This window comes from Typopeltis vanoorti, chromosome 1, assembly GCF_054136105.1.
Source record: "Typopeltis vanoorti isolate ZY-2024b chromosome 1, IOZ_Tvanoo_1.0, whole genome shotgun sequence".
Classification (NCBI taxonomy): Eukaryota; Metazoa; Arthropoda; class Arachnida; order Uropygi; family Thelyphonidae; genus Typopeltis; species Typopeltis vanoorti.
Window position 1 is genome coordinate 130,287,045 of NC_143549.1, and position 12,313 is coordinate 130,299,357.

Sequence of the window (12,313 nt, forward strand, 5' to 3'; positions counted from 1 at the left end):
TCAAAACTATGCACATATCAAAAATTAAAAAAAGATATAACAGGCTTACACACAAACAGAGGACTAATATGATAGCTATTTCAATAGAAAAGAATGATGATTTCTAAATATCAAGTATTTCTGTGTCCACTCTCTCTCTCTTTCTTCTTTAGTTGCAGGATGCATGTAACTAAACCTTTTCCTGCATTTTGGAGTCTTGAAGAAGGAGCATTTTTATTCATGACTTCAGATGAAGTCATGATTAAAAATGCCATGGATTCAGATAAGTTTTTCCTATTAATTAACTGTAAGGATTTTAAATGTTCATGTGTGAAAACCGTTGCAGAAGTTGTGTATGTGTGGAGCACACTTGGTTTTTCAGTTTTCTTCCAAATTTTAAAAGGTACAGTGATAGGTATGAAAATCAATATTGTGGCTGCCTTGTCTATTAGTGAATTAAATTTTGGTTTTAGTTGTTTAGTGAAATATGCTTCATGTATTTGTTGGATTATGTAGATAAGTTATGGATTTTTAAAGTGAGTGGAGGGAGAATGCATGTGCAAAGCATGACACACACGAATGTTGTCTTGATAGGCAGTGAGATATTAGTGATTGATGGTGAAAGTAGCAAGAACATAATGAGAAGAATGAGTGCTCATCTCATCTGATACCAAAGAAGATAACATGAAAGAGCAGTTAGTGAGCGGTAAGGAAGTCATAAAAAAAGTGGGTAAGTGATCTGGTGAAAGAAGTCACTGATTGTAACACGAATGATTTCTGTGATATGGGCATGGCAAAATTCGGGATGAGCAAATGTACACAGAGGAAGATGTGAACGATAGTGTAAATATGGAAGAATGAAAACAGAATGGTAAAAACTAGCACAAAAGATATGAACAGGAATAACGATATTAGAAAATGAATTAAACAAATAATGGTAATAATCAGTTACATGAAGAGTATAAAGAACAAGCTAGGAGAGTGACTCAGTTAGTAAGGAAAACAAAAGTACAGCATGAGCAAAAATTGGCAAATCAGGCAAAGAAAAACCCTCGAGAGTTTTTTTTAGATATATGGCAAGTAGAAAGAAGAATGATCATGGTAAGATGATGTTAATGGATGAATTGATAGCAGCAGTATTCTCTGTGGTTATCAGCATGGGTTTTTTAATGAGAGATCATGTTTTACTAACTTACTTGTGTACTATAACAAGGTGACAGATACCTTGGACAGGGAAGATGCATATACAGTGGTGTACCTGGATTTTGCAAAAGCTTTTGATAGACTGCCACACAACAAGCTGTTAAATAAATTGAAACAGATGGAATTGGATAACAGACTTCAGAGTTGGACCAGTGATTGGCTGTCAGACAGGTATCAGAAAGTTGTATATGGGGGAACAATATCCCGAAAGAGGAATGTCATTAGTAGTGTACTGCAGGGATCAGTTTTTGGACAACTGTTGTTCAATATGTATATTAATGATATTGGAATGGGGTTTAACTAGTGATATGCAGCTGTTTGCAGATGATGCAAAATTGGAGGAAGAGCAATGCAGAGTCAAGCAGATCTTATGGCCTTACAGGAGGACTTGAATAGATTGCATGGATGGGCAACATTGAACTGAAGTTCAATGTTGCAAAGTGTGAGGTTTTGAGATTTGGTAGTTAAGGATGGGATACAAAGTGTGCACTTAGTAAGAAAGCTTTAAAGGAGGTAGAGAAGATGAGATATCTGGGAGTGGTGGTGGACAAGGACCTGAAATTCAGGGACCACATTACACAAGTTGTGAAGCTGTCACATTGGATAATGGAAATGATGCAGAGGATCCTACCATGCAGAAATAAAGGGGTTATAATGCCATTGTATGCCTTGATCAGGCCTCATATGGATTACTGTGCCCAGATTTGGTTGCCTTGTTTTCATGGTGATGAGGATATGTTGGAAAGGGTCCAGAGAAGATTCACAGTGGTCAATAGTCTCTTGGAATTTGAAGTACAAGTACAGATTCAGAGAATGTAAGTTGCAAAGCCTCGTGAATAGAAGGAAGGGGGGGGGGATATAATTGAACAAGCTAATCAGGAGTTGTTATCAGCTTGACACAGAAGAGATTTTTCATAGAATGGGAGAGGAGGGGTTAGAAAAAGAGCTCATCACTGGAAACCGTATAAGGAGAGCATGAGCAGAGGAGTAGGTTCTTTGTATGGAGAATGGTTGGCGAGTGGAATGCATTACCTGAATGTGTTGTGAATGAAGATACACTGAATCAGTTTAAGGCATGGTTGGATGAGCACTGTGTGCAATAATGTACACCTCCCACAATGAGTCTCTGTTCTATTTAGGTCAGATGTTAATAATAATAATAATAATGAAATAATGGATGTGATTGAAGAATAAACTAAGGTGTGTGTGTGTGCAGAGTGGAGATAGGATATTTGGAGAAGGGATTAGTAATTGGAAGTGTCAGAAAAATGGTAACAGTGGTGGAGGAGAAGTCAGAAGTGAATGAGTCTCCAATACAGTTTGCCTTGCATGTTAATGAAAGGTTTCAATGCAGCAAAACATATATGTGGAATGCCAATGTGGAATATATAGCATTGTAAAAGGTATTTCAATTCCCTACAAACTAATTCTACATTGTAAATGCTTCACCAAAAATGAGTGCTTCTTCATTTTGTCATTTCAAAACGGAATCAGAATCAGCTAACGCCTTTTTATTCCCATATACGGAGAGTAGGCGAGGCCATTTAGCCCTATCTAACTTTTGGAGACTGAGTGGGCAGTTCAATCTCCACTGGTACCAATCAGAGATAGATGGCCCAAGGCTATCACTAATTAAGCAGTACACAGTAAAGAGTGACGGCTCAAATGTGCCGCCATCTCGTGGTCCCTAACACAATATATTTAATGTCTGAAATAATGTGGGTTCTACGGTCAATTTTCTTGAGTTTACGGGACGAAAAACCCGAGTTTCCGGGAGGAAAAACCCGCTTGCCCGTGCCAGAGATCGACTAACTCGGGAACCGGTCGAAAAAAGGCTTAGAAAAATTTCCTCTAGTCGCCAACTAGACTCGAAACCAAGTCTTCCTTCGTGCGGCCAGGCGCCATGGTATGCAAAAACGGAAATAAAATTAAAAATAAAAATAAAAATATATATATATATATATATTGTCCCAATCAACTGTTCTTGAAATAATGAGTTATACATATATATGGTTTCTGTCAGCTAGATTATTTTTTAGCATATTGAATTCTAATATCTAATCTAAGTTCCTCCAAAACAATTAACTTTTGTTATATTATGGGGATGGGGGGGGGGATAAACACAAGCTATTAAGGTATTATAAGCTATACTCTTTTCTGAAATCCAAATGTTAATAACATACCAGAATGAAGCATATCCTCCGTAAGATGTTGCCTGTTAAATGGATCTGTGTTAGAGTTGAGCAGATGACGGACTATAATGTGGCGATCCATTATTGTACCACTTGGTAAAACTACAGGATCTTCCATTAGTGTGTCCATTAATGGATCTGTAATAAATATAGTGAAACTAAGGCATATTTATGAATCAACTGTTAAAAACTTCTTATTGTAAGAAATCTTCTTAGGAATTAATAGAATAAAGAAATGTAGGCTCAATCTTATTTAGAAGTGAATCATCTTGATACTGATCCTGGAAAACACACACAGATATACAGGTCCTGACTATTATAAAATTATTGCTACATGGCCCCTGAACTTCAACTTCCTATCTAAAAACACTCCAAGATCCCTAGCCTCATCAGATGCTTCTTCTAGCATAATCCCACAGATATAATACGACATTGGACATCTACTCACGCCAAGGTGAATGACTTTACATTTACTGACATCCATTTTCCATGCACACAATTCCAGACTATTCAAATCATTCTGCAAGTACTGTATATCAGCAGCATTTCTGATCACCCTGTTGCTATCTTTGCATCATCAGTAAATAGCTGTATGTCACGTCAAATTCTTCCCAATGTCATTCATTAATGTACAGATTGAATAAAAGTGAACAAAGCACTGATCCTTGTGGTACACCACTTGGTTTTTTTTTTTTTTTTACTGGTTATGGGCAGTACTACCCTTACATCACGTCCAGACTTGATATAGGCCTAAACCTTTACAAGTGTTTTAACCTATGCCTGTTCTAGTTATCATTGTAGTCATTCTCTGGTGGCAATGCCATGCCACCAGTGTGCCTTGTAGGGCACACTGGGAAAGAACTTTTATGTCCTTCTGCATAAGCCCAAGCTATTTTAAGTCCTTATAACTATCTGCACTCCATACACCATGTAAAGAGAGATGGTGGCGTCGGTAAACCTCGGAATTGCCCCATGCTCCTCCCGTATCTTACTAACTAGATCTTGGTTATTTTTATAATAATTTACTTTATTATTATGGCTATAGGCTAGTGGGTGCCCTGTTCCCATCACCTAGGCATCAACTACCCAAACATCACCATCTCTTTTAATCACTAAGTCTGGCTTACACAAACCCGTGGAAGTCCTATAATGTGGTTCACCACAGTCTTCCAACCTTTGTTCTTAAAGCTATCATGTGATATTGTAAGGGGGATCCAAAACTGAACCCAAGGCATGAAATATGAGGGAGATATAAGTGAGGAATTGGGGAGTGATGGAAATCGACACCCAGAGATATAGTCACCTAGTGAGTGAACCAGGAGGAGTTGCTGCCCAGGTGCAGAGAGAATCTGATGGAAGGAATCCAGAGGTCGATCTGCTATAAAACTGTTCGAGTCTAAAAGCACGGATGTCCCAAGGTGAACAAGGAGGGAGAACGAAATGTCCAGATGCTATTCCACTCCTACAGAGTCTGTGAAAAGCCGATGATCGTAATCTCACCCGAGTTTTTCCACACCGGAAAGTTGTCCCTCACACCCCGCTTGCTGACCCGATGAAGCCGCTGGTACTCTGTGAACTTCGAGGTTAAGGATCCTAAAGCCCGAAGCCAGAAATAGGAACATCAGATGCCATGACTGATAGAAACAGCCGATGCATCAATAGAAGAACATTTCATGTGAGTGTGATATCAACTGTTATTAGTTACGTGTGCTGTAAGAAAGATATAATAACTGACTGTTGAGATTTATAGGATAGGATAGCCAGAGAATAACTAATGTGCTCTTTGTCATGGAAACTAATAGTTATGTGTAGAGTGGAGTATAGCTAATTCCTGAAGAGTTACATGGGTTTTAAGAGTGATCTGTAACTTGTAAATAGTTAAGTCTGAGTTTTGATATAATTGATAAATTAATGTATACGTTCTGATAATATAGATGCAGTTTAAACTAAGGTAATAAAATTCATGTGATAAATTAAGTAACATAAGTTAACTGAGTGACTGGAAAGGTTTGACATGCATTTTAATGAATCAGGGTATTTGCTATTAATATCTTGTTATTGTTATAGCTTAGAAAGTTTTTATCAATTAACAGAATAATCAGAAGGATGTTTGTTATAAGAGGTATTTAGATAAACTGCATGAATTTGATTGATTTGAGATTTAACAGAGGATAGTTCCCCTGTACTTTTGTATTGTATATTTCTTATTTAGCATTCATTAAATAAGTCCTTTGAATTTTTACAAAAATTTGTTGACTGATCTTATTTCATCGCAATGCATTGATCTGAAATAAACCGAGCCTGTAAGCGGGTATTAACTAGAATCATATTAGAGTGAGAGAGAGATGCCACGACTGTTAAGACTTTTTGAAATTTTGAAATTTGGTTAAATCATAGTCTGCTGGAAGTTTTCATAATTTCTTGCACCAATCTTGGGACATGGAGGCACAGTCAGAAATTAATATAAATATCCATGGTTCTCAGGTATAAGAAGTACTGAATCACTGAAAGTAGTATATATAAAGGGACCACGAGTGAATTGTAAGAAAAAGAGTATAAACTGAATAGAAAGGAAACAATAGAACAACGAACAATAAAATATTACAGTAGAATCCAATGGTGATCACTAACTAAATGATGGGTTTCCAGGTAGTGAAGAAACTGTTGCTGATGACTTTCTCCATCACTTTCAAGAGGATTTAGGTGAGGGCAATGAGATGATAGTTTAATGGTTGACTTTTATTTCTCTTTTCAGGAAGAACAGGCTGGATAAAGTTTTTTTTTCATACTGTTGAGTAGATGCTAGACAATTCTGACAACATATATAGACAATACAGGATGAGGGTTAATTCTGGAACACAAGTTTTGAGCTCAACTAACAGGACACATACCATGTGATACATGTCCCTTTAGTTGAGTATTAGTAGGATCAGGATTTATCTGATATCCTTGTGGTGAAAGTTCAGAGGAGGGGGGAAAAGTTTGATGATGAGAGATCTGCCTTATCTTTGTGTGATGTTTCCATGGCACCATCAGAATGTGAGAGAAATGGAAACAAGAAAGGGCAGCATTTACATCCAATGGCTTAGTGAGGATTTGGAAAGCTGAAATGTAGTTGAACAGGAGACAAATTCATTGCATTCAGCTCTGTAAGTGAAGCACCTGTCAAATTTTTTATATTGTCTATCCAGTTTATTCTAGGTTTGCCTCTTTTTTGAGTTCCTGAAGCATCAGTACCCACAAAGACGGCCACTCCTCCATGGGCAGGTTCATCCCCCATCCCATACTTGCAAATAATGGGTATATATTTCGGAATGTTAGATCGTCACTGGGCTTCAAGTTTGTTCCATGTAGGTTAAAGCAGATTGGTTTATACTTCTGCAACAGAGCTTTGATGTTATCAATCATTTGACAGAATCCATGACAATTCCTTTGTAGAAATGTTTTCATTAGCCCCATATTTTTACTTTCTGGAGAATTGTGGATGCCTAGTGTCCATCATTTCTTCTTCATCAGGTAAAAACATTCAAGATATTGTCAAGCTGGACTCCTAAGGCATTAGGTATATTAATTGTTTTATGTTTTTGTGGGGAACGGATGATTCCATGCCATCTATTAATGTATCTGGAGGCAGTCTCATCCACTGTGGTTCTCGTTCCATTTTTTTTTTTAATTAGCATGTTCTCATGTAGTGGGACTTTCATAAGTTAGCCCATATTGAGTACACTGTGTGAATCCCCCCCCCCCCCTTCTGAAATAAAATCACAAAACACTGAAATAAAGGCATTTCAGTGTTTCGCCTTTTATAGTCTTTGCTCTTATGATCTTTACTGTCACATTGGGCACAGATAGCACAGCCATGAGTGGCAGTTAATGACCATACTTTTGACATTTAAGGTAGTACAAAGGGTTCAAAATGTAAATCGAACTGGGAAATTTAGATATCCTGCTTTCACAGATGTTGATGGTTTAGGCATGTTAAAAGTAAGGATGATATTCATGAGAACCAGGTGACCATCCCTGTGTAGAACATTCTTCTCATGGATGTCACATCAATCCCTGGTCTTTAATTTTGCAGCAGGCCTCTTCATCTGGGAAATTGAAGTGATCCCGTTCTGATATTACTCCTCAAGAAGTTCAAAATTTTGTGATTAGTATTTTTCTCTGATGAATGTTGCATGAATGAAATGCTCTACATTTTATTGTCTATAAAATTATGTCTACAAAGTTGTTGTTTCTATGAGAATGTCCCCTGAATGAGTTTCTTCACTGACTTGAAAGAGCCTGCTAATCCTTTCAAGCCCTGTTGGATGAAGCAGAGTGACATTTCCCCAAATGGATGTTTCTTCAGTCAAGTGTAGTATTTAAAAGGTTGGCACATTTATTGCCATCTCTGATGATTTTTGCTTCTTTATTTTGTTTCAGCTGATGTTTCAATGGTTTCCGAACATGGCTGAGACTTACTGAGAGCCTCTGATAAACTTGAGAATGAAAAATGAGAATCTGATTCAGTGCCAGAGCTCCCTGCCCATCATGGAGTCACACATGGATGCCCCCCCCCCCTCACCAGCAAGCAATGACTGCACTTAGGAGTGGAATGTCAGAGCTACCCAAGACATTACACTAACACAACAGGTCTTGGCTCTGTCCTCAGGCCATGGGTAAGCAGACTTACTGCAATATAGTTGACCCTTGCAGGCAAGATGACTCGCCGATTTATCCTGGCTGGGCCATCCAGGACTGCCCATCTTGCCAAAGCAAAAGTCAAAGTAGTGAAAGACTACTAGCATTAAAAGCCTATTTCAGGATGCCCACTAGTTACCGCATAGCAAACATGACAGCAAGGCACTAGAAAATAGGATAGTGATAAGGACTCAGGAAAAGAAGAGTGAAGAATAAGGGAAGAAAAGCATAAAAAAAAAAAAAAGAATAAGAACAAAAAGGGCTACCATCACTGTTAGGTCCTCTCCACCATAAACCAGGTGCCTCGCATGGAGGGGGTCTAGGCTGGCTGTTGAAAAACAGAAATCAAGTAGTATATAGAGTACAAACCAATCTGCTAGTGCAATATCATTACTGCCAACAGATGATCCACTGACACTTTTCAGATTAGTTTTGACCTTTACTGAGTGAGGTCTATCAGCAGGAAGCTAAACCAACAGCAATAGTAAAACCAAACTGATAGAATTCATATTTCTGATATTCACATAGCAAAATAGTGGTTATCACAATTTTACTATGCTCTGGATTTGAGATATTATACATGACAAGAAATTACATTTTCAATTTTATTTTACCATAGTGCAAGCAAGCAATAAATGTTTATATTTCATTGAATATCTTCATGATTAACTACTTGAATAATGGCAGCAGATAGCTTTGCTACATTAAAGTATTCCTATGAAGCTCTGTAGATAGGTCAACTGTTGTAATTATACAAGCAGCTTGAAAAAAATATATTTCATGTGCAGACTTCTACTGTTTAATACCCTAACACTAGGATAAAACATAAGTATGTAATTTCTTCTTAAGTATAATATATCGATAAGGGAAATAAACAAAACCACTATCTGACAACATAAAAAATATGGTAATAAACCATTTTGCTATTTCAATATGAGAAATATTACTTTTGATTTCTCTATGGGATTTCTAATATTTCCTATATCCTTATGGGTCTAGTTTCCCCACAAATAAGAAATAATGAATTAAACATTATGGGGATTGACTCTATATAATGTTGGAAAACATACATGGAAAAAGCTAGGAAGCTTTTTTGTATCATGAGATACCTGATGGAAGTTGGTGTGAGGTCAGTGTTCTCACTATGCAATAACTCATTAAAACATTTACTGAGTAAATATTTCTTTTACTCAGTAATTTCACACAAGCTAAACCTACAGCACATTTGTAAGGTGGATGAAAGTTGAAAAAAAAAAAAAGAAGAAACTTGCTAACATTTTATTGTTTGGTTTCACTATGGTAAAACAACAATGTAAACAATTTCTTATTGATTACTTATTAAATATAATATAAGCCCAGTTGCTACTAAAGCAGATGAAAAGTAATATCACTGATGAAACTTAAGAACAACAGCTTATTCATTGTAATATGATCAAACTCATTACAAACTGCACTAGTATAAGCATGTATCATTGCTTTTAAAACCCAAGCTATCTTATTTGAAGTTCATTTCTTATGAAATATAGTAAAATTTAATTCAAACAACCATTTCAAATTAAAGCCGTATTGCAGCAAATGCACTTTTAAGTATATCAGGTATGAGTTTTCTTTTAGTAGAAACATTCACCATACATTACTACTCAAATAGGCAGATTTGGAAATGAAGGGTCATAAGCAAATCAATGTATTTAATTTAAATAACAGAAAAGTGACACAAAAAAATCCCTTTTCTAGCAATTTAATAATAACTTTTATAACTAACAATTTTTTAAAAAAATGCTTTCATTTCACAATGGTACCTCTAAATTCTTCTGGTGCATCACTAAAATCTACTTCTTGTTTCATATTTTGAATGACAAACTGCTGTACTCTTGTGGCCAGGTCTTGAAATTGCATTATCTGAAGCTCAGTTTTGATCATAGCTTTTTTCATTCTTGCAACTGCATCTTCAAAAAGTTCCCAACGATATGAACGCTAGAAAAGTATTACCTTCATTAGAATAAATGCAATGTTTCAAAATATAAAATTTTTTACATAATATTTCATTGGGTCAGCTTTGAAAACTAAATTTGTTACAGTATAATTTGTCTAAAGCACTTAGAAGATTGTTAATAAGATGTGCTTCTTTTAAAATGGTATCTAAAAAACGAAGGTTATCTATTAAATGAAGGTTTAATGCCAAAGAATTTTTCTGACAGCAAAACATTACTGCTTGCATAACATTCTATATGTCTATATTGAGAATCTGTGATATAGCTGTCAAGTAAGAACTGATGGTTATACACATTTTTTTAGGAATGAATATCATTTAAAGGAGGCTTTATCACAAATATCACAATGTAGTAATCCAGCACAATAACTGGAAAAACTGCGATCCCAGCAATTTTTCCATGATTACATGCATCTCTGGAAGTCCCCAAATCCCAAATGTGACTGTGTTAATAGGCACAATAACAAGAGTTGTTATTATGCCTGAATCTTCTCAATCATGTCAAAATGATGCCTTTTCAAGCTGGAATTTCATCTTGGAGAATAGGAAAAAGTTGAGGAGCAAGGTCAGATTAATGGGGGGGGGGAATGGCTGTTGTGTTTTTGAAAGCCAGGAACTGTCTAACAGCAGGAAGACCCATGGTTGTTTTTTTTTTTTTAACTGACTGACATTTTTGCCAAATACTCTTTTTCTTAGTTTAACTGGCTAATTTCACCCACTGAGTTATCTTCCTGGCCTGCTCTTTGTACTCTTCATGCAACTGATAATTACCAATATTCATTTTGTGTTGCCTCCATGGTGCCTTCTTTCAGATTTAATGCTTAATCTCTTCATTCATCTACTTTACTCCTATCCTACTTACCCCCCTTTTCATCCTTGGAATACACTCGGACATTGCTACTGTTCAACAACTCTTGAAATGCCCAAGCAGCATTTGTTTCCTTTCCACTTACCTCCTCTTTCATGGTATGGCTCTCAGTTGTTTCCTAAGCTTTTCATAATTACCAGCCTCTTGTAGTTTCACATATATCACTTCTTCACAGAAGTTCTCATATGACTGGCTACAACCCAGGTGATCACTTCATGGTCACTCTCCCTAAATGGAGGAAGATTAGACCCTCCATTCACAATCACATCCTCTGATCATATAACCAGACCTAAGACTCTTAAACCCTCATGTATCCTCTGTTAAATAATTCCTAAGACTGTTGTGTCCTAAGAATGAGAAATTCATTCTTCTTAATCACTGATGGTATCTCATCATCCCAATCAATACTGTGATAACTGAAATCAATCCATAATGATTATCCTCTGCTTGATCACAAAACCAAGTTGCCAATACATTTCTTTGTCTCCATCCTCCACATTTCCTGGCCTGTAACAACACCCAACTAAATATCTGATTTTTATCAACTTCCACCTCATACCACCATACTGCTTCAAAATCACTGCCACTGTTTTTCCCTTGTATCTCAACCTTGGGTGAACATCATTCTCCCACTAGCATCAGTAGCACTCCCCCTCCCTTCTTTCTCTTCTCATCTTCACAAAAAACATCACAGCCTTCTATTTTTATTCCTGTCAAGATATTATTCTTATCCATCCATGTTTTGCTTATTCCAACTACCGTATTTTTCAATAGATGATGCGCACCTAATGTATAACGTGCACCCCCAACATTTTCATCACTCCTTTTGTTGTATAGATAAAGTGCATGTGGCAACTAGTGGTCGAGTTAGGAAGTACAGACAGAGAGCGGAGGAATTCTTTAAAAACACGTGCGTTGCTAGTAGCAGTGGTCGACATGGAAGACAGAAGTACTTCTCGGAGAAAATCCTACAGAGTGCAGCTCAAGCTTGAAGTGGTAGAAGTAGCAAAGGAAAAAGGGAATCGTGAAGCTGGCAAATTGTTCAGTGTTGGAAAAAGTAGTGTTTGTAGTAGATACCAGGCAGAAGCATTAGCAGGTCATCTCCACCTATAGGAGTTGCCAAATGGTGTGCCACCCTTTTTTAATAAATTACTCTGGATTTAGAGAAAGATGTTGAAAGTTTATTTTTTTCACTTGGTTAGAGTATAATAAAATTAGTTTAATCCTTTATCCAAGTGTGAGCAAACAAAGTTTGCACCTGAAAGTACCTTCAGGACTGGGGTAAGGTGGTACAACACCAGGGAAACGCGTTGCAAATGCTTGCTAATGCTTCTGCCTGGTATCTCCACTTGGGCCTGGCTCCCACTGAAGAGACCTCAATAAAGGTCAAAACTAGTC

At 36.8% G+C, this 12,313-nt stretch overlaps 1 protein-coding gene across 1 annotated transcript in view; it reads right to left on the reverse strand.

Annotated features, from left to right (window-relative positions):
* Ube4B (Ubiquitination factor E4B) overlaps positions 1–12,313 on the reverse strand; it is a 418,857-nt gene that overhangs the window by 11,290 nt on the left and 395,254 nt on the right. The window contains exons 24-25 of the mRNA XM_090393738.1: positions 9,857–10,031; positions 3,366–3,512 (exon numbers count right to left, since the gene is read on the reverse strand). Coding sequence (XP_090249864.1) covers positions 3,366–3,512; positions 9,857–10,031 — 322 coding nt within the window. The remainder of the gene's footprint in view (positions 1–3,365; positions 3,513–9,856; positions 10,032–12,313) is intronic.